Consider the following 24757-nt stretch of genomic DNA (forward strand, 5'->3'; position numbering starts at 1 on the left):
AATATAGGGGGAAACTTGATTGTACCCTCCTCTCTCTGTTTGTAAAGAAGTAAGTGAAATATATATTCAAAGACAGAATTTGTTGGCAATGCAGTCAGTCTTGACTATAGTCTCACACCATCATCACTACAGTGAGATGTTTTATAAAGCTGTCCTGTATTTTACAATTGTATGCAACTGAGCATGTATTAAGCCTGATCATAAAGCAGCCTCAGTAGGCTTCCAACCATTTTTTACTTTAATAACATGCATGCCCAAAAATTACATAGAAATAACAGATGAAAAGTTATGAAACAAAACAAGAAATTATTTATTTTCCTTCGCAGGAAATAATGACTGTATTCTATTCCGTAACGCACTAACACATTTAACTTACTTTGATAATGCTTGATCATATCACTGATGCTGGGAAAAGTTATTCTTGGAGAGATGTAAAATCCTCCATTGTCTAGACTTCTAATTTTGTAGTGCTTAATGACATCACCATGTTGGGGATCATAGTCTCTTATGGACAGAGAATAGCTGCCTGAGAATAAAAAAAGAATGATTATTAACAGATAGCAAGTCTAGGCTGCACACACAGTGGATCAACAAAGCCACCTACTTTATTTTTACTTCTCCCTCCAAAAAACCTATTGCAAGCAACATAAGGAATTCAGTCAGTAGCTAGCTCTGAACTGGTCACCTAAGTTCTTACAGTCAGACTTTCTCTTTCAATCTTATTCAGTAAATTTAAGAGTTACACAATCCAGTCATCCATAACTAATGTGCACTTCTGCATAAAGTCACACTGACTTGAGTAGAAACATCTGGGAAAGCAGCTCCAGGGTTGTCAGACCAGTGAGATAGAAACTAAAATTCGGAGATCAGCATATTAGAAAAGGAACAGGCCAGATGTCATGGCCAGATAGAAAAGGCATTGTTTGGAAATGGTCTGAGGCATGCAAGAGGGCAAGAAGATCTTTCAATATTTGGGATCCTGACCTCAGTTAGGAATTAAGATAAGGCAGCATATTATCAATCCTAAACTACAGAATTCTTTATTTCTTTCACTTACACAAATCTCATAATCCATTTTCAAAGGAGAAGAAACCACCTTGGTTCCTTCTCTTTCTCTCCACATGTACACCCAGAGGCAGGAGACAGAAAGAAAAACTTAGTGGATACTTTGCCTTACCTTCTACTAGCCTCTGTTGAATTTGGATCACTGTCTTCATTTGAGAACACAGAGACAGTGATGTGGGCTAGTTACAGAAAGTTTTCTAAGCAGCAAGCAGAATTAAGAATTTTAAGTTGGATCATCAGGTCCAACCATTAACCTAACCTACTGAGTCCCATCACATCCCTTAATGCCATGTCCACATGCCTCTTAAATACTTTCAGGAATGGTGGTTCCACCACTTCCCTAAGCAGCCAGTTCCAATATTTGGCCATCTGCAGTCAAAAAGCCCTACTCCTATGGAGAGGACAGAAATATGATCCACTGAAGGTATTAGCATGTTTTCCCTCTGTAGTATCCAATGCATCCAATTGGAGCATCCAATTAGGTCACTGTTAGAATTGAGATATTGGAGCAGAACCACCCAATGGTCTTCAGTTGAAACATCTGGAGAACTTACTAAACATTTTATTATAAAGAAAGTGTTTCATTGTTTCTCTTTTTAAGTGATGCTACAAGGCAGAAGAGTAGACTCTCTTTATGTATTAACTATACTTCAAAACTTGTAGTGATGGATACAGATACAAAAAATGGAAGACAATAAAATGCAGCTTCTACTATTTACAACTAAAATTGCCCCTTAACACATGAATCACGGACGCTATGAAGGAAAAAGATATTCTCATTCATTGCTGCTTCTTGTCAGTGTAATAAACCATATGTATACCCCCACTGTTTCAACTTAAGAATTTGTAGCTTTCACCTCTTTCCCTGATAATTTTCTTACCCTTCTTACTCCTAAGTAACTGCGTAACTTCAAAACACACATACTGGTATAATTCCATAGCACTCGATGCAAACATTTGTGAAGATGGATTGCATATTCTAACTGTAATATCAACTTCAAAATCACCCACCCCAAAGCCTACCTTTTAATGTTTCACTTTCTCTGATAAGGAATGCTCCAGGGCCATTTCCAGGAGCCAGGAGTTGCCTTTCAGCATCTTTTCGAGTTATGTCTTTGAAGAACCACCTGAAAAGTATTTCAGAGGGTTAAAACTTCTTTTCCCACCCACAAAAGATACAACACAAGGCTGAAAAAGAAGTCTGGCAGTAATTACAAGAACTTACTCTTCTGTTTCCAAGGTGTTTACTTTTGCTACGTAATTGCTGGGAATGAAGCCTTCTTTCTTTGTTGTGAGAGATTTAGCTTTCCACCATTCTCCCAGCCTGAAAAGAAGACACAACAGTAGTACGCACAGGAAAAGAAAGTCAGAAGTGGTTGTTCAGGTTCTGCTGTGCCAAGGAGAGAAAAAATGCCTTTTCTCTGCACTCGGGCTCCACTTAGAAGCCATTGGCTCCATGAGAGCCAAGTTTGGTTATCGTTACTCCTGTCAAGCTATACCCACATTCATATTTTTACATATAAGGGATCTTCCTTAACATTTGTACACTTGTGTTGCAAGTGGCACATAAAGAATTATAAAGGGATTTTAGAAGTTAAAAAAAAAATACCATACAATTTGAACTATCACTACTCACTCCTCAATAACTTTCAATTTCTCTCCCTTTTTGAAGGACAAGTCATCTTCATGAAGGCCATCATAAGGATACAGAGCTACTACAATGACTCCATGCTCTTCTGGTTCTACAGATACAGAAAGGCAAAGGAATATTCTCATTATTTCACAAGCTGATGAGGACATTAGCACATAGACAGCAAGATTGCTTAGGAAAACTTACCTTCATTGGCAAATATCTGTCCCGGTAGAAGGTGTGCATCTGTATTTGCCTACAATGAAATATGCCTTTAATTAAGCAGTTTCATATCTTTGAGACAACACTGCATTACAGTTACATATTATTCATTTACTTTGTTATTATCTTATGAAGCATTTTTCAGTCATCTTTGACCACTTATCAGAAGCAAATTACAACAAAGAAAATAGAGTGAAACTCAACTAGATTTTGAACTGAGCAGCTCAGACCCCAGGAAGCTGTTCAACATGGGAAAGTTCACAATTTGCAACTTCTGCTTTTACATTGGACCATTTAACTGGAGGGCTAGAATCACATTGCTGGTGTGAGGAACTGTCATGCTAAAGAACTACAAGCACAGCTATATTTCTAAGGATCTATGAGAGGAATAAAACTAATTAAAAACAATGCAAACAGTAATTGTGATTTGTGTACATTGACTCGGAGTACCATGTCAGCTGGTGACACACTACAGAAGGATGCAATTGCCATCCACAGAGAATATAGTTCCTTAGTATGGACAGTGAAGAAATACTCTTTCTTCAGTAAAAGGGGGAGTGGGGGAAAGAGGTATGAGTAAATCTGCAAAGTAGCAAACCTACTTAGTAACCAGTGGGATTTCCCTTCCCAGCACCCATTTCTTTCTTGCTAGATAGCACACAAGGAACTTCCCTTAGCTTGTTCCTCTTTCGCCACAGTACTGCCTGCTTCAGAACTGCACCCATTCTGCTCCCCTACATGCATACCTTGTGTAAGGTGAAATATTGGCCTTCAGAGAATAAAAGGAAGGTTGACTACAATTGGTAAAACTCTAACCTCAACCGTTTTAAACAGAAGTAATCACCACCTGGATCCCACAGCTATTAATATCCAGCACTGATGTCTTTAAAGTTACCTAGCGTTCTTCTACAGACATACCTACATTTAGGTATGTCAAGTCTCTCAAGGAGAGCCTTGGGAGTCTCCCAGTGTCTCATGCAGTAAACAATGTAAATTACAACACATAAAACAATGTAATTCATCAATCAAGGACTTTTTTCTTAACGTAAATATTCATAAGTGGGAACTGCACAACACTAACAGCCAAATTGCAGACTAATGATCGAATTGAATTTCTTCATGCATGTGTTTTGGATTGAAATTTAAGCTATGCCAGTCATGCTTTGATCTTGCTAGTGGAATTCTCCCCTGAGACTATCTACTTACTGGCCTTTGCTGTTTATTGGACGTTGGATCCCTCACATAAATAGTTCGTTCAGTTTTACGTACTGGTTGATTCTTCAAATCTAGCCCATCTCCATGCAGATTCTCTTTCCTTTTTGATTTTATACATCCCATATTTCCTGTTGGAATAAAAAAGGTATTAAACAAAACATTATGCCATAAACCAAGCAGTTTCCCATAGAGCCATCTGGTTTATGTAGCAAACATTTGCTTCCTTTTCATATACAATAGTTCACTGAAAGAACAACTTAATGTTAGGAACACACACTGTAAGATTTTTTCTGATGCAAAGGAAAAAAAAAAGAATGATTTATAGTCTCAATCCACAGATAAAGTATTTCAAAGCATTTATTTCCCATTCCAACACCTTTTCTCCTCAACCACCCCCTCTCCATCTTTCTGATTCTCTTGTGAGATTCAAAATAAATAGAAGAGCAAATATAATTACTGTAGGGAAAACCAGTTTCAGTGTTTTAGAGAAGGCTGCTCTGAAGCTGTAAGAAATATTGTAGAGGCTCTAGCAGATCTTCAGGAAACAAAGAAATAATCCACTCTGAATGATGAGAACTGCAGCTGGAGTTAGCCATGCCTGTATCTCCCCACTTTATTTTGCAGGGAGCTCAGCTGGATTCAAATCCCTGTCTCACACCAGGCTGATGATTTGTGCAGTCCCAGCTCCAGGGCAGATATGCTGCTATTGTGACCTTCAGCAATGAACCTCCTTGTTCACATAAACCTGTTACAGCAGTTTAAAACAGACAGTAGGTGTATCAGTGATGACAAACCACCACACAAGTATTTCTTCTCCAGCACAAATGAGAATGATAATCCTTCCTTCAGAATGTGCATCCATGTTCAGTCAGATGAGACACAGCTGCTAGCATCTGCATGGCTGGAACCTGACAGCTAATCCCATGATGTAATTACAGAGCACTTCAGCAAGCACATATACAATGTTATCTCTATATTCCTCCCTCAGAGGACTGCAGTTTTACTTACTCTTGAAAGAATCCACTAGAAATGCTTTTCAAACCTGTTCTTCCTTTCTCTCTCCCTCCTTTTAGGTCAGTGCTCTAATGCTAGGTTAATGGTCATATTTTCTCTTGCAGGCACATACTCTCACTCCCCCTGCCCTAATTAATCTTTAAAGCCAGTTCCTTGAAGAACAACCTGAAACAAAATTAGAGCTCAGAACACATGGAGGGCTCAAGTAAGCCAGCAGTTAACAAAACACAGCTGGAGAAGCTAGAGCAGATCATTGTGCCCTACACTACATCTTTCACCTCTGTCTCTTTGACGATGAGGTTCTCCATCTTCTGCACCAACATTTCCATGCCCCACTCCTGCCCAAAGGCACTGAGAGGCACCTTCAGCCAGGATCTTCCCTTAGAAGCTTACATCTATAATGCCTAATATTAGTTTTTGACAATGTTCAATGGAAGATCTTCCAAATGTTCACTTCTGCGTGGGTTATGTGCTAGTTGCTTTGGGGAAGGGGGAGGGAAGAAGAGGGGTTTTATTCCTTTTTAATAGTTGTGGATGTATGAATGATTCTTGTTCTATTGTAAAATGGTCTACAGGGAATTTTTGTACACCCGTAAGCAAGTTGCTGTTTGCAAGCTCACACTAGGCTACTGAAAGCCCAGTGTTTAATTACTTGCTGTATCTGCAAGATCAGGTATTTAGCCACCTAAGCGCTAACCTTTTTGCTCTTGAGTAATTCTGCTTCTACAGAACAAACTGCTGAAGTTGAGGACATAAGATAATTTGATCCAAACTGCCTTTGTCTACTGCTGTAAGAAACCTGAAGATACCTTTGGGGACCGCAGCTCACCCAGTGCCAACATAAAGTCACAGAAAAGTTTTATTACTAGGGTAGCTAATTTTGTTGTTTTCGGTTTTTTCTTGTGTGTGTGATGGCAGCTTAAAGCACATAAGCAGTGAGCCTGTCGTGAGGTCCTGCTGCAAGCTCAAGGTTAATATTTGTTTGTGACAATAACAACAATGGAACAGCAATACCAATGTGAAGGTGCTATGCAATCCCATAGAAGTATACTCAATGTCATGTAAAATTGCACAAATACGGTGAGTGTGATGGCACCAAAAAGATCCAGCACCTCATCACAAAAAACTGCTTTTTTCCCCCTGGCAGATGAAAACTCCTAGCCCTCAGTGAACTTAGCTACATCTACATTAGGAGGATGCTTTTTTTACTCAGAGGGTGGTGATGCACTGGAACAGGTTGCCCAAGGAGGCTGTGGATGCCCCATCCCTGGAGGCATTCAAGGCCAGGCTGGATGTGGCTCTGGGCAGCCTGGTCTGGTGGTTGGCAACCCTGCATATAGCAGGGGGATTGAAACTGGATGATCATTGTGGTCCTTTTCAACCCAGGCCATTCTATGATTCTATGAAAAGTGGAGTTGGGCTCCAATTACCAAATAGCCCCAAGCTGGTACTGATGACAATATGTACTTAAATGGGAAGTTACTATCCCCTTCACTCCAGTACTTTTGGTTTCAGAAGCCTCTGCTCAGTAACTGAGTGCAGTGTGTGCACTGAAGGGTATATACTCAGTACACTTCACCTGCATTGTCAGTATTACAGCCCATGGCATTATACATCTGTACTGAAATCTAAAGTTGTTTCCCAGGGTTTTGAGAGCATCAACACAAAGATTTGTAGAGCTAGTATAAATAGCAGGCAATGAAAGGAGAGCATCAATCAAAGCACATTAAATAATGAATTTCAAAATATAAAATGCTATATAATTACCAAGTTAATCATGAACTTTAAGTCCTTGCATATTACCCGTTCAACAAAACAGATCTAAAGGGTAAGAAGTGTATGCATCTTTTGTACTCTACAGAGTACTCATAAAGAAATTCTGAAGGGGGAAAGTTAATTCATGCATAAATAAAATATTTTACTTAGTATCAAGTGTTTATTTGCATAGCTCTCTCTTCCTGTATCACAATGAATATCAAGGAAGTGTTTTGAGAAGATAAAAAAAGGAAAGCAAAAAAAACAACGCAGGAGCACAGTATCATTACATACGACACTGCATTATTGTTCTTCAGAGATAAAAATAACATAGACACCAGAGGAAACACTGTCAGTCCCCACTCAGGCATTTCCCACCCCATAGTTTTTCAGTACAGAAAGTATCACTATTCATCCACACTTTTGACGCACTGTGCTGTCCACGCAGAGACTCTTCACTGTTGTTTTGATGTCTACAGAGACATTTGCCTTAAATTTTCCCACTGAATCCCTTGTTATCTTCTGTTTCATCTTGCTACGGCAGCACGTGGGTCTTAATTTCAAAGCAGATTTCCGGAGTATCAGAAAGCAGCACAATACTTGAAGGTCAAAAGCTGTTCTCTATCCTAGAAGTGCTGTTGTTCTATTTGCCTTTTGCTGCATCCAGCAGTTAGAGACTGTGTGACCACTGCCTGTCCATCTGCCACTGTTTGCATTTGAGGTTTCATTTCCCCCCATCGCATAAAAGCTGATCTTACTTTTCTCTTTGCTCAGGTCGCAACCTTCGGCATCCTTGTGATTCACACTGTATTCACAGTGCAATTTGGAAACCCTTTCCTGAAAAATCACCCTGATACATCTGGGCCTTTCTGGAGTTAAGTTAACGTGATTGTCAAATCCTCACCGATTTCTCAGTTCTTTAGAGCAGTTTTATTTTAATCTTTTCATACGATAATAATTTTCAGAAGCAACTCAAATAGATACTTTGTTGGGTTGGTTTTTCTTCTTCCAATAATTAAGTATTCTTTGAAGAACTTCAACTGTGATGGTGGGTGTATGCACTACTCAATTTTATTCAACAGATATTTATTTATCCAAAGAACAGCAATCAAGTATCTAAACACCAGTTTTGTGGGTAGCTTCAGCTCTTAACTCTTATATATATATGTGCTTAAATTGACACATAAATAAAGGTCTCCCTCTGTTTTTCCCTAGTTTAATTCCATTTTATCTTAGTGTAGCCTTTAATGCCTGCCTTTTTGACCCCTGCTATTTCACAAGTTTTAAAGTCAGAAAGTAAGACTGTGTTGCTCACATCACATCCGCTGAATAATAAAGCTTGTGAGACTGCTCTGCATTACATTCAAGGTCAAGGCCAAGGCAGAAGAGTCTTAAGAAACAAACTCACTCAGGGTCTAGAAAATAAACCTGGATCTAAAAGCACTCGGGAGGAAGAATTGTAAGCCAGCCCTGTCCAAGGACACCAACACCTGCTTTCTCAGTACCATCACCCAACTTTATTCTTCACTCCCTTCAACTGCTTCAGTTTCTCATTCTAGAAAATACAGAAATAAATGCAGTCTTCAAGTTTAAGGAATTAATTTATCTTAAACTTCATTGCTGACTTGTTGTTGTAAGCCTCGTCTGCCTGGTAACTTTCATTAAATTAGATTATTGAGAGCAGAGAAATCTTGGGTCAGCTTTTATCTTTGGGCCTGTTTCACTTCCTACATCTTGTTTTTGCAGCAGAGACTAGTGAGGGAACTTCAGCAGTTTGTTCTTCCCTCGCCTTTCTGCTGAAATGGCTCTGTACGTCTCAGTCGTGCCTCACCTCGTGGATTTTAATCTCTTTTTAATTCAGTACTTTTCTACTAGACCACATTACATCATCCGCATGTCTCTCAAACTGAATCAGTCACTTAGATGGCATGAATCATGACATGAGCCCTGAATGCTTATAAGAAGGAACAAGAACAGCCTCTGTCTACCCAGTGTTTACTATGAGAGATGTGCCCACGACTCTACCTGTAACTGTAGTGTAAGAAGCTGTACTCCAGTTGGTAGCATATCTAAAAATAACAGGGAAAAAAAATCAGGAAGTCCTTAAACTTCTTCCATGTCTGTCTGAGAAATGGTGAGACAAAGCTAAAATAATATTTTGCTATGCATGTATATAAAAAGGCAAGGACAACAAACAGTTTAACCAACAGGGTAACCTTCAAAGAACAAATATCACCATAGTGTATGGAGCAGGCTATGAGATATCCTCGAACGCATAAGTTGAGCCATAAAACCTTTCCAAGGGTTCACTTTTATAAGAGCTATCCATTTTATTACCACAATTAGAGTGTTGGGCTAACAACTACTTTCTGGAACAGGCAGTACAACTGCATTATATCATCTTTGAAGCAGGCTCTGTTTAATCAGAGGTTACTGCATGGTGGTGGGGAAGAACAAAATGCGAAAGGTTTCAGATCCTCACCACACTTGGCTTTGAAGCCATCTCATATCTCCCAGTCTTAAACACTCTCTGGGGCTGATAACGGCTTTGAGCCTAAATGGCTCTTCACCTTCTCAAGTAATCAGGGAGAAGTGGCATCCCTCACTCTCTTCTCTAGGTTTTAAGGATCATTTTCCATTTCTACCAGCCATCCCAGGAGCCCATCCCCACCTCTGCATCTGCTTGAACTCATCTCTCCTAAGGGCAGGAGGCCGGAGCTGGTCACGTGCTCCAAGATGACTTTCAGCAATGCCTTGCAACAAACAGCACTTCTGTTTCTTCCAAAGGTAGAAATACGTTCCCCAGTGAATTTATTGTTTTCAAACTTTCATCACACTGGCCTTTTGTAATCATCTTGTGATCAGTTAGAACAGCCAGGCTTGTCTCATTTATCATGACAAACTCTCATGAGAGCAGACTTTCATATCTCCAGTAGCATGTCCTCACACTCTGGTATTAAATTTCTCCATGTTATTTTGTCAGACTGTTCTTTCTGCACAGTATTTTTAGCTGCCTGTGTGTAATGCCTCCTAGCATCCCGATTGTTCTCCTACTTTTTCTATTGCTAACGAAAACATTAAAAAAGAAAGCCTCAGTGCAACAGGAACGTATAACTAGACAGGAGTTTGGGGAAGTGCAGCAGACAGGCATCACAATCCTGTTCAGAGTCTTTCACAATTCCTTCCTAAGCCACTATGAGAAAACTTGACTTTGTCCATGCTATCTCACTTTTATTTTCTATCATTTTCCTTTCTCATTATCAAGTATCACCCTCTCACCTTCATATTTCCCAACATTTGCATTCCTGTTACAGTTCCAGATCCATCACATTTACTTCTGCAACATTTGTTTTTTTTTCTGTCCCACACCAGTATTTCAGCTCCTCCCCTTCAGAACTCAATTCCCAACATGAGTTATCACGAATATCTCATTCTGACCACACCAGTCTGGTCCGACAAAACATTTTCTTGAACTCATTACATTTTTTGTATCCATTCTTCCACCCTTTGGCCTTGTTGTTTGGTTTTTGTTTTTCCTTTCCCATATCAGCCTGCATATTGATATCAGCTGAAGGACTATATAATGTTTCTAATTTAACTTCTTAAAGATGTTTTTAAATGAAAATTCAAGTTAGAATGGGGGAAAAAATAAACATGCTGCTATCTGACTACAGTGAAAGTGTACTGTGTATCAGACCATACAGAAAACTATCCCCCCGAGAGCTGATAAAAGAACAGGAAACCTCTGGTGTGATAAAATACCTGCAGTTGCTGTATTGATGTGTTTTGTTGCACACAGAGGAGAAATCTTTTCTTCTATTCCCCTCCCCCTTTCTTTATTTCATTTTTTAAATTTTACTTATTTTTAACTTCAAAAAATGGCATTCTAGCTATGTGGTGCCTAATATTAACTAAGGTACTAATTTAACAAACAGAAAGTAAGTGATGTGAAGTTACCACACCTCAAACTTCCAAGAATTAAATAGTCAAATATGGCTAAGTAGAAATTATGTGTGGTCAGACAAGGTTTGTGCTTCCCACCACAACTGCTGCTATAGCATTTATAGGGTGCTTTGGCAAAACTAACCATATCAGTTCATGTAAAGAGTTTCCTATATTCAGTTGTTACTAATCCAAAGTCCAGTCTTCTGTTGTTTAGCCTCTAAATTCCAGGGTTAAGATAAGTTTATTCAGTGCTCAACTCCTTGATCTTTGCGGGAACTCATGAATAACAGGGTAACAAATAAAATGGTTATCAGCATAACTGATGACATCAGAGCGGTAGCTCTAGCAGGGATAGCAGACGGGGAGTGGACTGAGCAATGACCAATAAAGAAGTGTTATCTCCTTTTTATGAATCAACCATAGATTTCTCCTAAATTTCTTTGCTTCATTTAAGAAATGTGCCCATTGCTAAAAATAAGCAAGAGAAATCAGGAAGAAACTGACAATATCTAGCGCCATCGTGGCAGCACAACAGTATTAAGACACTTGTAAAAAGGAGAAAAATGAAATGATGAACTCAAACGTCACTTTGAAATGATGTAGAATTCGATCATACAAACTACCAATTCTTTTCCTTGTTCACTCAATTGAATAAAAATGCCAACGCACAAGAAAGTTAATCCCCACTAGACTAGTTTTGTTAACACTACATAATAGACTTTGTGGATTATGAAAAAGTTCCAGGTTCATGTAGTCAGTATCTTTGGCACTGATTTTAACTTGAGTCTTATATTAAACTAACATCTGGTTTCTGACCTTATAACACTTGCTTCATTTTATTACGGTCATTTGCCTCAACTGCATCCTCGAGACTTTTGAATCAATATCAACAATGAATTAATTCATTTTGCCAGCCCTCAGGCAACCACATCTCCCATTTCCTCAACCTCTCATCCACTGTATTTACCTTTTGAAGACAGGGGAAAAGGTCATAATTTGTCACAGCAGAATAAATACTTTCATCACATTCTTCAGAAGGATCACATGAAATAGAACAGGGAAAGAAGCATGCCGACATGTTAAAGGGAAGGTTCCCAAGTACCTTACAAACTGAAGCGCTGAGCAAACTATACATAAAAATATCATTTTCTTCACTAGTAAATAGCCTCTACTAATGAGAAACAGCAACTTCATGTAAGCAAATCTCCATTTCCAAATGAAAATTTGGCCAAACCACTATACCAAAGAGAATAAACGATTTTCCTAAGTATTCTGAAGAATACAAAGCAAACTCAAAGGATCACATCCACATCGCAATCTGAGCATGTCTTTGGTTCACATATGTTTTGTGCATCTTTAAATTCACCGCTGTGGCCAATAATGTGAATGCGCCAAGGGTTCAGCAGTACAGTTTTTGCCCTGAGCTTTACAGATGTCGATGATTACACGTAGCAGTAGGATCCTTCTCCTCTCCATTGTAAATGACTGGTACAATCACCACCGCATGGGAAAACGGGACACCACCCACAAAAATGATAAGGTTCTGGGGCAAAGTCCAGGAGTAGCCTCTCTATAACAGCATAGAAATCTGAGGATACAGAGTTGAAAAACTGAAGGACAGAGGGACTTTTAATAATTTCTTTAAAGAACACTTTTTACTTCACACCTCTGCAGCTCTCTGTCACTGTTACCAGTCTCGCCAATGTACAAACCTACATTCTATCCCTCACACCAGCACTTCTTACCCACCTCCATGCTCTCTCCTCTCTCATATCTACACTTTGCCTCCCACACCAGGTGTAGTTTGAGGTGTACAACAAACATTTCTACATCAGTCCAGAATGCCTTGTTCATACACACAGTGGTTTTACTAAGATACTGCTGATTTGAACACACCTGTCAGCTTACTTGAAGACAAAGGTGTAGACACACAAATTGCAACGAGCAACCAGTTGCTCTGTATGAGCTATTTTGCAGTACCAAATGACTTCATTTACTATATAATACATGAAAGGGCAATTAATGAACTTTTCCCAGTTTCACCAAGTTTCAGAAGAACACACAGGACAAAGCAAGTAGCTTGTTTACATATGTAAAGTGCATCAAAATTTGGCTGTTTCTTAAATATCATCATCAGGCTGCGTCCCAGGCAGCAGCAATTCAGCTGAAATCTGTCAGTCTGCCTGCACTCCCCAGAAGCTGTATTGGAAGGTATACTTGCCTTCCTTCATCCCATCCAAATAAGGTAGTTCTTATTACTCAGCCTCAACATTCCTGACAAACATATAAACGAGGTATCGGTTAGGAAGTAACACCAATAGCTGCTATGACTAAGGGGAGATTGTGGTTACTAATAAACATGGCCTTCAACCAGTTAAAGATGTTGCTGGCAATAAAAAGCCCTTTGAAGAAACGATGCCTTGCTTTGAGATGTATTTGTAACACAAATCTGCTGCCATACCGTAAACAGAGGACTCAAGGACTATGAAATTATCACATTATGTCCTTGAAAACAGTAAAAAAAAAAAATCCATGGTGAAGCTTTTGAGGGTGGCCTCATAGAAAGAATACCACTTCTTTGAGATTATCTTCCGTTTTCAGTGTAATTTATTGAGGGAAAGGGAAGCAGATCATCAGCATGTATTTGCTTTTCTTCTCCCAAATTCAGGTAACTAACTCCATGGAATAAATCTTACAACTCATTTTCAGCACTAATTAAGTTAGTTGCAATTAAATTACTGATGAGGGATTTCTGTTTTAATGGACCTTAACTCTCTACTAGCCTGGTCATTTTCCATCCATGTTACTTTGCATCATGCTGCTTTTACCATCCTCCTCCATTGGTCAGAGGTCTTTATCTGCCACCACTTCCACATTTAAATGCTGACACATACTCACGAACACACTCGCCACTGAAACATGGCAATCTCATTACAATAGTATCACACTATGACTCGGGTGCCTCTCTGAAGCACAGATTTTCACAAAAAACTCACAAAACAGGTATTTTTTTCACCCCTTTTGTAAGCCAGCATATAATTCAGTTGCAAAAAAGATCTAGTTCTCCAGCAGACTATTTTGACTATCGTTAGCAGCACTGTCCTCAGCGTGTCATATACACAGAGGAACCCTTCCCAAACACAGACCACTGTACTCAGGTATGTAATTAAGTTTTAAGAGTGAACACTGAACTCAGAAGAAAACCTGTTGTTAAGTCATTTGTGCTGATGCATACTAACACTCTCACCCAGACTGCAGTTCCTCTTGGAACTTTGCAACTGGGCAAGTTCTCTTCAGTTGCAAAAGGAAGTTGCAATAGTTCTATAAAATTAGCATCTAATCCAGTATCAGTAAATTACAGTAGCAGAAACGCTGTCCTGAGCTATTCAACCTTTACAGTAATACCAGGAGAACATTTAGCGCTAACTGAGTAAGCACTCATGACAGGAACCACCCGATCTTCTCACTGGTGTAATTAGCAGAACAACCTTTAACTTCAAAGGTATAATCCACATTCTGTCAGTGGACCATTTATAATTCATCTGTTTAACTTAAACTCTATGTTAATTCTATTTCTCTGGGAGCACTGAATCTAAAAGGTGCACATTCTAGGTGACTTTTGTACCTTAGTGAACAGTTCCAAGCAAATGCTTTAATTTGGGGTGCACATGGATGTATCAGAAGATACTGGCTGAGCAACAGTTTGCTACAGATATTGATAATAAAACTGGGAGAGCTATTGAGTAAACAGTTCTTGGAGGTGTATTTTTTTTAGGTGACATCATTGAGATCAGGACTTTGTGAAGAGATACAGACAGACATAAATGTACCAAGCAGTCCTGAAGGAATGCAAAGTAGTCCAGGTCTGAAAGCCTGACACAGAAAGGCAGAAGAACACTTAACTAAAATCTTGTGAAACAACACACTCAAGCTCAAGTGACGGTAAAGAAGAATACATGTCACTGAACAAACATGGAGTGAGAACCAACATGCAAGTTTCAAAGCCTTCTTCTCACATTTGTTGCACGCATAAGTGCGAGTAAGTTGTTCCTCCAAAATTAACCAAAATTAAATACTGTACATTCTTCCAACTTTCAGAGAGGAATGAGAATGGAAATTTGGAAACTCTCAAGAAAGGATTGTGCAGCACCGGCACACCAGCTCAGTTGGCTGTCTCTAGTCAAACATTCTAAGGAATAACTATGCACCTTGGATTGTAAACATGTGTCTTTGCAAAGGACCTTTCTCAAGAGCAAGAATGAGAAAGGAGGAAAAAAAGAACTTCTCCAAATCTTGTAACAGCAGCTATACAAGAACGTTAACTTGATTTGAATCCTTTACTTCTGAGATCAGTTGTGCTACGCTAAGCAGAAGTTCTGAATGGAGGACAACATTTTCATTTTATTTAGACTTGAAGAATCACGCAGCTTAACGTTTCCATTTCTTTCATTTTCAGAAACTCTTTAATACTTTGACCACTGCTACTACTTTGGCTGTGCCTGGACGTTTTGTTTTCTCTCTGTAAAATCAACAGGTGTCCCCTCACAAAGTATCAAGACTTGGCTGCCTAGTATTTAATGTTTTCTGTTGTTTCTAGCCCTGCTTAATGCTCAGGAGCCCAGCAGTTGATCGCAGATGCCAACCTAGCAATTACGACCAGAGCCATTTCCACTGAATCATACTCTTATCCTATAATTGACACCTCAGAGAAGCTCAGGCCAGGACTTCTTAAACAAAGTGCAGGATGCAGATCTTAATGAGCACAAAAAAACCCACAACACCATAATTTTTGCAGATTTAGACTTGTGGTAAATGTGAGGTCCCTAAGAAGAATTATTTTCACATTTGTACTACAAAATGAAATAATTTTACAGCTCTCTTATTACAACTGTACTGGCTGCTCGTTAAAAATTATAACCTCGTAATTTCAAATATGAAATACAGAGCTCACAGGCAAGCTGCATGATTATACCTTAGTGAGCAAAACCCACAGGCAGTGCAAAAGCTCCGTTGTTTATATACAACTTTTGCAGCTGCAATGTCTTCCATATACATCTAACTTTCCAAGCAAGATCTAGGAATAAATCAGTATTTGTTCACAATTGTTATCTAAGACTTGCTCAGGAAAACTTTAATGACTCCACAATGAACTTACATTTGAATCTCATGGAATTAAGAACCATGCAATGAAGGCACTTTAATATTGTGGGGATGCACAGGAAGTTTTCAGGACTATACAAACCATATGAGAAAAGGTAAAGGTCAGAAATGGGGTTAATACTGGGAAATAAATGAGGAGGGAATTCTGGAGAAACAAAGAGATAAAAGGAGAAAAAAAAAAAATCAACAGCAAAGAATAATTAATAGAGTAGAGAACTTCAGGACCTAGAAAAGCACATTTTCTCCATGGATATGACAAGACACAGAGTGTATAATAAACAAAACAGTTGCATCACTGCTCAAAGGAGCAATGACTTTTCCGTGTCATACCATACAAAACATCTTGGTATTTTTAGTTTTGCCAATGAAGCAAGGAAATCATAGCAGGAAAAGACAAACTGCAAACAGTCAAATCCATTACAGAAAAGAGCAATATTCACATTTCCAATTCAAATAAGGTATTAATAAGCTGAATATTCCATTTTCTGACACGTGAATCCAGTACACTCAGACTTGTTTAAATGTTCCATCTAAAACAGAAATACTCCCCTTGAAGGACCTTTCTCCTCCACTTAACCACTCCTTCAGACAAACCACTTCCCTGCTGGTGCCTGCTCCACAAAAGTTGGTTTTTCAAAGCTTGCACTGCACTCTCAAGGCAAACTCCATTACATTTCACTATCCAAGGGGACAGGGTACCTGGGGCACATTGCCACCAGAGCACAGCCCAGAAGTCCCAGAGCTTGAGCTGTTGCTATAGCACCACACACTCAGTGTGAAGCCTTGGGTTCTTCCTCCAGGCCACCATGCATGTTGATAAATCCATGCTGCTGCTGTGAAACCAGGTAGGTTTATGAGGAAAGTGAACACTGGCTGCAAAACCTTTCATACACAGCACAGAAAATCTTCCTGCATACAGGAGAAACAAAACCTGATCCAAGAGAGCTAGAAACAGCATCACAAACAGATGACAGCAGACAAAAGGGCAGCAGTCAACTTACAGGTTACATTTAAGAAGGAAATTAGCCTCTTCCAAGTAAAGCTAAGAACGTTTTAAAATCAAACGTGACTAACAGCTGACTCTAAAGATAGACTGTATCTATACATAATACCAGTTCTAGATAGAGGACTCCTCTTGGCCATCTATAGAACAACAGAGCTGCCCTATAAGGAGGCATAGGTTTCGGAAAACATTGCAAAGACCATATCAGTACTGCTGAGCCAGGCACTCTGTGATTTCACAGCAAGAGGCTGGAGGTACGTATTTCTGGGTACTTATTCCCTAATAAGGCAGCACATGTAGATTACAAAAGACGACTAGATTATGCAAGGCACAGAGGCTTATAGTGTGACAGGGGAAAAAGAAAAAGTTACTGCACAAAGATCCAAATCAAGAGATGAAATAAATGACCTACACCACTGACAGTCTTGAAAACAAAGTAGGACAGAAACAGAATGACGCTGCTGAAATAAAACGATGTGGGAATTGAAAAGGAAACAGCAGTAGGAAGAGAGTATTGTTATAGCAGAATAAAAGATTGAAATATTGCTTTTTTTTCCAGGAAATAAGGGGAAAAGGTAAAAAAAAAAAAGCAGGAGGACAGCACATTTTTATTAACAGAATCATTCAAACCAGTGTAACTCTAATGCTTTTCTAACACTGCAGTAAGTGGTTGAGAGGTGGAAACTGCTACCAAGCAAATTAAGAGGGGGATTTTCAAAGGAAGTAAGCTCTCCTAGTCAGGCCCAGTTGCAGCACTACTGTCTGTTGCCTGCCCAGCAGAAGCAATCAACCAGGTCATCTACTTGCCAAGAGAAACAGGCTTACCATTCACCTTAATGTGGCACAGTGCTTCTTCGCTGACACCAGGGTAGCTGCTTCAGTATCTCACTCAGCCAGCGCAAGCACAGCTGGCAAGCAGTGACAGCACAGAGACCTTGCGGGACAGAGAAAGGAACACAAAGTGCCACGCTAGCAATAAAGCAAGAGAGTTGCTTAAAGGGCAAGTTCTTCTATACCCCTTCAGCCTTTGTACAGGTTAGCAGACCTTTGGCAATGCAAAAGTGCCCTTTAAGTCCCATTTGCATGCTTTGCTACCCCATAACTACATGTTCAAATGCCTCTTGCAAAGCCTTTTGAACAAACTGAACACAGAGCATCCAGCTTCGGATTTCCTCTTTCTCCTGCCCATCCCCTTCCTGTGTGTTTGCCAAAAACTTTCACTTCCTCAGTGACACTGACACCAGTACTGACCATCACTTCAATTGTGTTCTCCAGCTCCCATCTGTCCAGACCTAAAACATAGTCACGCTAGGGCAATCAGCACTGACTGAAGGGGTTCAGATATCACATCAAAACACATGGCATTGCCCCGGGGAAAAAGAGCTTCCGTCCACTGAATCTAATGAATAAAAGACTCATGATGCTGAAGCTGGCAATTTCAATAATCACAATAGCTATACTACTTAGAATATTTCCCATTCCAATGACAATACTTGGAAATATTTTCATTATCAAGATAGACAGAGTAAAACTTAGTCATAAGTCAGACCTACTAACTTACAAACACCTTAGCATAATGTAGGAATTGACTTCTAATATTAACACTGTTGCAAGAATATAGTATAGTCATAGATGGAAAGAACAAACCTTATCAGCCAAATATACTTAACACTGCACTAACTTCTGTAATAACATCTTGCTTTAGTTTATGCCCAAGAAGCAGCTTGAATATAACATGCCATCAAAAAGAAGACAAATAAACAAACTAACAAAGTCTCTATGTACTTATCTGTACAAACTAAAGAAGCAAGCATAAAGTAAGGCAGTATGTTATGGAAACCACATCAGTAAATCCACTTAACAGGCAATGATCTTGGTGACGAGCTTCCTGGAATGGCTTCCTGTTAAACCAACTAATGAACAGTTAGGAACCTACTTCAGACAGAGAAAACTGTGTAAGGAATGGACTCTGTTTCAGCAGCTGAGCTTGCTAAAACAAAGAAAACTCCAAAAACTATCATTCCAGAAGAAAAGATGTATATCCTGGACTTCCATCCAAATAGCAACCTGCCTAATTTTTTAGTTTAACATCTTGCAGTTTGCTATTATAGGATCTTTTATATGATTTTTATGTGGCTTGGCCAAATGAATGTGTAAAGTAAAAAACAAGCCTTTGCAAATCAAGTAAGAAATTCTTCAATGCATTAACCACAGTTTAGACAGGAAGAACTAGCCTCTCCTCATGCAGTGTGCAACAGAGACAAGAGAGGAAGAAGGTAACACTCTGCAGACTTTTCAGTACTTTGAACTGACCAAGTAAGATAGCGTTGTGCAAACATAGGATTCAACTGTAGATACTTAAGATGCCAACACTTTGAAACAGATAGGCAATGCTCTCCTAAGGTAAAAGAGATGTTGGCCTGTGTAGTGTTGGTTTTCCATTTTTCCCCAATAGAAATGAGATCTACTCATACTCTCTTCACCTCTCCTTCATGTCCTCTTGCTCTCTCCAGCAGTGCTTGTCAGGATATCTTCTCCCTTCTGAGGTTCAGCTGACAAAACAACTATTAAACTCACCTCAATGAGTAGCTCTTCAGGGTACAATATGAACACAAGTATTTCTTAAGCACTTGGAGCAAATACTTACAGCACAAGATGCAGTTCTGCCTTTACATTTTGTACCATGAGCCCACATCTACAGAAAAGACGCTGAACACCATGGTGGGTGATTCAGTCTCAGAAATTACACCATTCAATGACCACATCAACAGGAAACGTATTTGCATCACACAGAGATAAATAAGAAAGCACAGACCTTTACATCCTTCCCTGAAGGACAATTACCACTTAAATTTAAACTCGGAGCATACACAGCACGGCCAGTTACGTTGTATTTGCTTTCTGTTTGTAAAAGCTAAATTCTGTGGGAAGGCACTGTAGCTGTTTGTAGCAGGGCAGTCTCCTCCTACTTGTTTGCTTCACTACAGGCTGCTGGCCGTTTTCATTCCAATGTAATTTTATATTGCTTATCAACACAGTTTCCTGCGGCATGGCTTGGTAAGTCGGGAAGTCTTTCTCTCTTCAGCACTCCTACACTCATATGAAAAAGATAACACAAATAAATGAGAGAAATAAAGCAGCAGGTAACTAACAGAAGTGGGAATATGGCCTGCAAGAAAACCGGGGCAATGTTTATTCTACAGAATGAAGCTGTTTCTTATAGAGACAGAAATGCTCTAAGGATGAATTAACAGTCTGTCTAACAGATATTCATGATTTTATGCAATTATTTACAAACACAGCTCTACAGCTCCATGAGGAAGTATCAGCAGCTGCTCACCAAGCTCACACAGCCCCAAGGATTCGCAGTCAGTGGATTCTTCTCTCATCCCCAGCATTATCACATGACATCTTGCATTCTTTAGGGATCACTGGTGCTGTGGAAATGCAACTCTGTGCATAGAAGGGCTGCCACAAGCAGAGCTAAAGGAATCCTACACTACTGTCTGCTGTACCCTCACTTTTCTCTCTTTTTTTTTTTAAGCTTCATGCTGTTCCTCATCTGCTTGTTTTCTGTGTTCACCCAGTTTTGCAAAGAGCTGCTTTTACAAAGAAACTCTGTGAACCCCAAGAGTAAAAGTGGCTCTACACTTCCTTGAACACAAGAAATAAACTCACAGCTGCCCTTTGCTCAGAACATACATGTACAAAGAGGAAGAAAGACCTTGCTCCCACCTCAGATCTCCTGACCCATCAACAAAAACAAAATTGGCTCATGACCCCTAAGTGTCCTCTCAAAAAACTCAAATATGTTCATTAAGATTCCAAACAACATGCAAAATACAGATAGGAAAATGCCTCCTTTTCAAGACGGAAATCAAATCACATCTCAGTTGAAATGCTGTAGTTCTTAAACACTCCTGAATAGCTATAGAGAGGTCAAACAATTCACCCCAGTATGCAACACATGGAAGGCCCAGCATTGTATCTCTGGTCTTGTGAGTCATCACACAGCAGCTCCTAGGGCCTTGGACTATCTGCATTGCATGTTCTAGGAATCCCCTCCCACAACACCTGCTGCTTCCTGATGCTACCTTACAAAAACCAACCAAGTCAAAGGAAGGGAGCTCACTTCAATTAGATAGTTAAAATAGAGGAAAGCAGTGTATGAGAGAGCTGCTTATACATTCCCAAATACATACAAGAGAAAATATCATATTGATGGAAATACTCTTGGAAGGGTAACATTGAAAGCAAGGAATATTAAACATCTGAAAGGCAATAGGGTAAAATAGGGTTTTACTTCATACAAGTGCAAGTTTTGTAATTCATTGCACTGTCAGTAAAAGTCATTGCACAATTCTGCTGGTCAAAGGCACTTACAAGGCTTCAGCCTTTCCTTCATATAGAAACAAACAGGAAAACATATACGTAAGGACATATACATATATAAACAACCTTAACCTTATTTACTCAACAGACTACAGGAGAAAAGCAGAATAACTTCAAGTCAGCAAACTACTGTACTGACAAGAAAGTTAATTCCACACCATTATGGTTAAATATATATATGTCAACAGCACGCAATTAAAATAGAACTCCTTGTTATTAAATCAATTCATTTCTAGCTAGTCTATAGCTCACAAAGCTGAAAAGGAGAGAGAAAAACACCACAAATCTCTGAAGAGAGAAACAGAACGAGAAATCTGTTGATCACAGAATCCATTAATTTTTAATCCTTGCCTTTATAACATCCTATTAACAGCATCAAAGTGATTTTTGCCGCAGCCTGTTGCTGCTTTTTTGGAGAAAGCCAAGATTTTTCTCACTCACTTCCAGTGTTGGTGGCGGTACCTATCGTAAAGACATGAAGTCCTATAGCAAAACGTAAGCAACTTCTTCTCTGCATTCAGTACTGAGTTAGAAACAATTGCCACAATATGATTCTCATTGGTAAAACTGAGCTGCTTTACCAACATATCTCAGCCATTTCCCAGCAAAAACAAATACTTTTGAAAGAAGAAAAATAAGTCTTAAGTAGTACTACAATCAGCACACAATACCCATCCATTCATACCTGCAACTAACATTAAGCTATCTGGATTATAAAACTCTTTCAGGTTGTTTCCAGTTGGCATTAGGATGGACTAAGATGGGACTGGTCAGACTGGGCTTTTTTCAAAGGTGTGAATAAAGGGCAAGGGATGAGGTGCCGACTGGGGGTTAAGGTGAAACGACAGAATAAGAACCTTCGTGCTCCCTATACACAGGGTGGGAAGTCATATCCATATGTGGATAGACAGGATATCTCCTGTTTAGATGTGCATACATGTAGCTAAGCAAATTATAAGTGTTAATCTCTTCAGTTCCTCGTGCCAACAGAGGTCAGTGGAGCAGGAGGATGAGTTCTCGTGAACGCATTCACTGCCAACATGCAGAAGATGCAATTTCAACAGAAAGGCCAAACACAGAACTACACAGACCTAACCTGACACTCAGATCCAAAATCGAAACCAGGAGAAAGCCCCCAGCGACCACTCCTTGGGGACACAGTATCATCACGGTAACAGCCGGCAGGAAACACCACATAAGAAACACCACAGTGCCGTTTTCTTTTAAGCCAAAATATGTCTGAGCCCACAGCGAAGAAGCAGCAGCTTTAACCTGGGCGATGCTCCAGGAACTATTCCTCCTGGAAAAGGCAATTGAAGAGGGGGGCCACCTCCCCTCCTGAGGCTGCTGCTCTGCCTGCAGACACCCGGCTACTCCGAGCAGCCCGACACAAGCAGGGCACAGCGGCAAGATGCAAAGCGTTCAGAGGAGACCCCACCTTCCCCAAGACCCTCCGGGCTCCGCCGTCCTTTCGCTCTCCCCGCGTACACGGAGCACCCCGGGCAGGAGCTCCCTGGACCGGCCGTCTGCCCCCCTCCTTCTCCTCCTCCTCCAGCTCCGACCCCCGCCCTCAGAGTCACTTACTTTCCCTGGTGTGAAAGTTGGGAGGCAGCGAGGAAACTCCACGGTTCCCGGGTGCTGCCGGGGGAGAGCTGCGGAGCGCGGCGCTGCTGCCCCGCCGGCCGGGAGACGGGCGCAGCCGGCGGAGGAACTTCGCTCCGCTTCAGGCGGTTGGCTGGGAGGCTCTCAGCCTACTTCCTGGTGCGGGGCTGCTATTTGCATGAGGACGGGCTGGTAGAAAGCGCTTTCGGTAGGAAGGTGTTTGCCCCGGGTGCTTTGCGGTCGGACTCGCTGCCCCGTGTCAGCTTGGGGTGATGCCGAGCGGGAGACGTCGGGCGGGGGTACTAATATTGTGTCCAGGTCTGGGGCCCCCAACACAAGAAGGACATGGAGATGTTGGAGTGGGTCCGGAAGATAATCAGAGGGCTGGAGCCTGTGAAGAAATGCTGAGGGAGTTGGGCTTGTTTAGCTTGGAAAAGAGGGGACTATGGAGAGACCTCGTGGCAGACTTCCAGTTCTTGATTGATAGAAGCTTATAAGCAGGAGGGGGAGCCAACTTTTTACTTGGGCAGATAGTGGTAGGACAAGGGGAAATGGCTTTAAACTAAAAGAGGGGAGATTTAGGTTAGACATTAGGATAAAATTCTTTACTCAGAGGGTGGTGAGGCCCTGGTACAGGCTGCCCAGAGAAGCTCCATCACAGAGGCATTCAAAGCCAGGTTGGATGGGGCTCTGGGCAGCCCACTCTAGTGACTGGCCACCCTGCCCATGGCAAAGAGGTTGGAACTAGATGATCTTTAAGGTCCTTTCCAACCTAAGCCGTTCTGTGATTCCATGAAAACTGTAAAAGCTGGAAAGCTGGCTTGGAAGAAAACAAAGAACAAGTAAATAAAGTCATTTTCATTTGTATTTAAAGAATGGCTTACTAGACTGTTGAAAAGTGAAATAAAATCTCGTAGATCAACAAAGCTCCAAACAGGAAATAAGGGTGTGTAGACATACTGCCTAGAGGATGCAGCTGACCAGCACAACAAGAACTAGAATCAGAACATCATGTGCATGCTGCCAGGCCACCTGGGCAAGTTCAGTTCACGGGGATTTCAAAGGCAGAAATTCAAAAGAAAAGCGTTTAAGCTTTCCACATAAAGTGTTGAAGGCTGTGGAACGAGTTTGGAGAACAGTAAAAATGACAGTAGCCACAAGATGTTCTAAAGTATCTCTGCATCCTTTTTATTAAGGCCACCAATAAGGGCCAACTAGAAGTAGAGCTGGTGAGGCCTTCCATCAGAGCATCCCAGTGACTGAAAGTATCCCAATGCAGCTCATCCCCCATGAGTTTATGAGAAGAACCTAAATTGTACACAAGAAACCAAACTGATAGTGGAACATCAGTTCCAACCCCCCTGCCTGGCAGAGCCACCAAACTTCCACATTTACTAGATCAGGTTGCCCAGGGCCCCGTCCAACCTGGCCTTGAACACCTCCAAGGACGGGGCATCCACAACCTCCCTGGGCAGCCTGTTCCAGGACCTCACTACTCTCATAGTAAAGAACTTCCCCCTAACATCCAACCTAAATCTGCCCTCTTTCAACTTAAATCCATTTCCCCTTGTCCTGCTATTATCAGCCCTTTCAAAGAGTTTACTCCCCTCTTGGATATAGGTTCCCTTCAGGTACTGGAAGGCTGCAATGAGCCCAGCTCCCTCAGCCTGTCAAAAGCAGGAAAGGAATTCTCTCTAATTATATACTCATCAAGAGGGAAAAATAAGGACTTGGTTCAGCCTCCCTACATCTTT

General features: G+C 40.6%; 1 protein-coding gene across 9 annotated transcripts in view; it reads right to left on the bottom strand.

Moving 5' to 3' along the window:
* LYN (LYN proto-oncogene, Src family tyrosine kinase) overlaps window positions 1-23149 on the bottom strand; it is a 42282-nt gene extending 19133 nt beyond the window's left edge. The window contains exons 1-8 of one of the 9 annotated variants that reach the window (XM_085539544.1): window positions 22986-23149; window positions 17842-17943; window positions 4187-4260; window positions 2903-2951; window positions 2702-2807; window positions 2291-2389; window positions 2089-2192; window positions 377-526 (exon numbers count right to left, since the gene is read on the bottom strand). In XM_085539544.1, coding sequence (XP_085395670.1) covers window positions 377-526; window positions 2089-2192; window positions 2291-2389; window positions 2702-2807; window positions 2903-2951; window positions 4187-4255 — 577 coding nt within the window. In that variant the 5' untranslated portion in view covers window positions 4256-4260; window positions 17842-17943; window positions 22986-23149. Of the gene's footprint in view, window positions 1-376; window positions 527-2088; window positions 2193-2290; window positions 2390-2701; window positions 2808-2902; window positions 2952-4123; window positions 4261-4589; window positions 4856-17834; window positions 17944-22839 lie in introns of those variants that run through there. The other 8 variants (XM_085539540.1, XM_085539539.1, XM_015855628.3 and 5 more) reach the window with 8 other exon arrangements.
* Window positions 23150-24757: the final 1608 nt, after the last annotated feature.

This window comes from Coturnix japonica, chromosome 2 (genome assembly GCF_054131305.1).
Source record: "Coturnix japonica strain WE chromosome 2, WE-NBRP24, whole genome shotgun sequence".
Taxonomy (NCBI): Eukaryota; Metazoa; Chordata; class Aves; order Galliformes; family Phasianidae; genus Coturnix; species Coturnix japonica.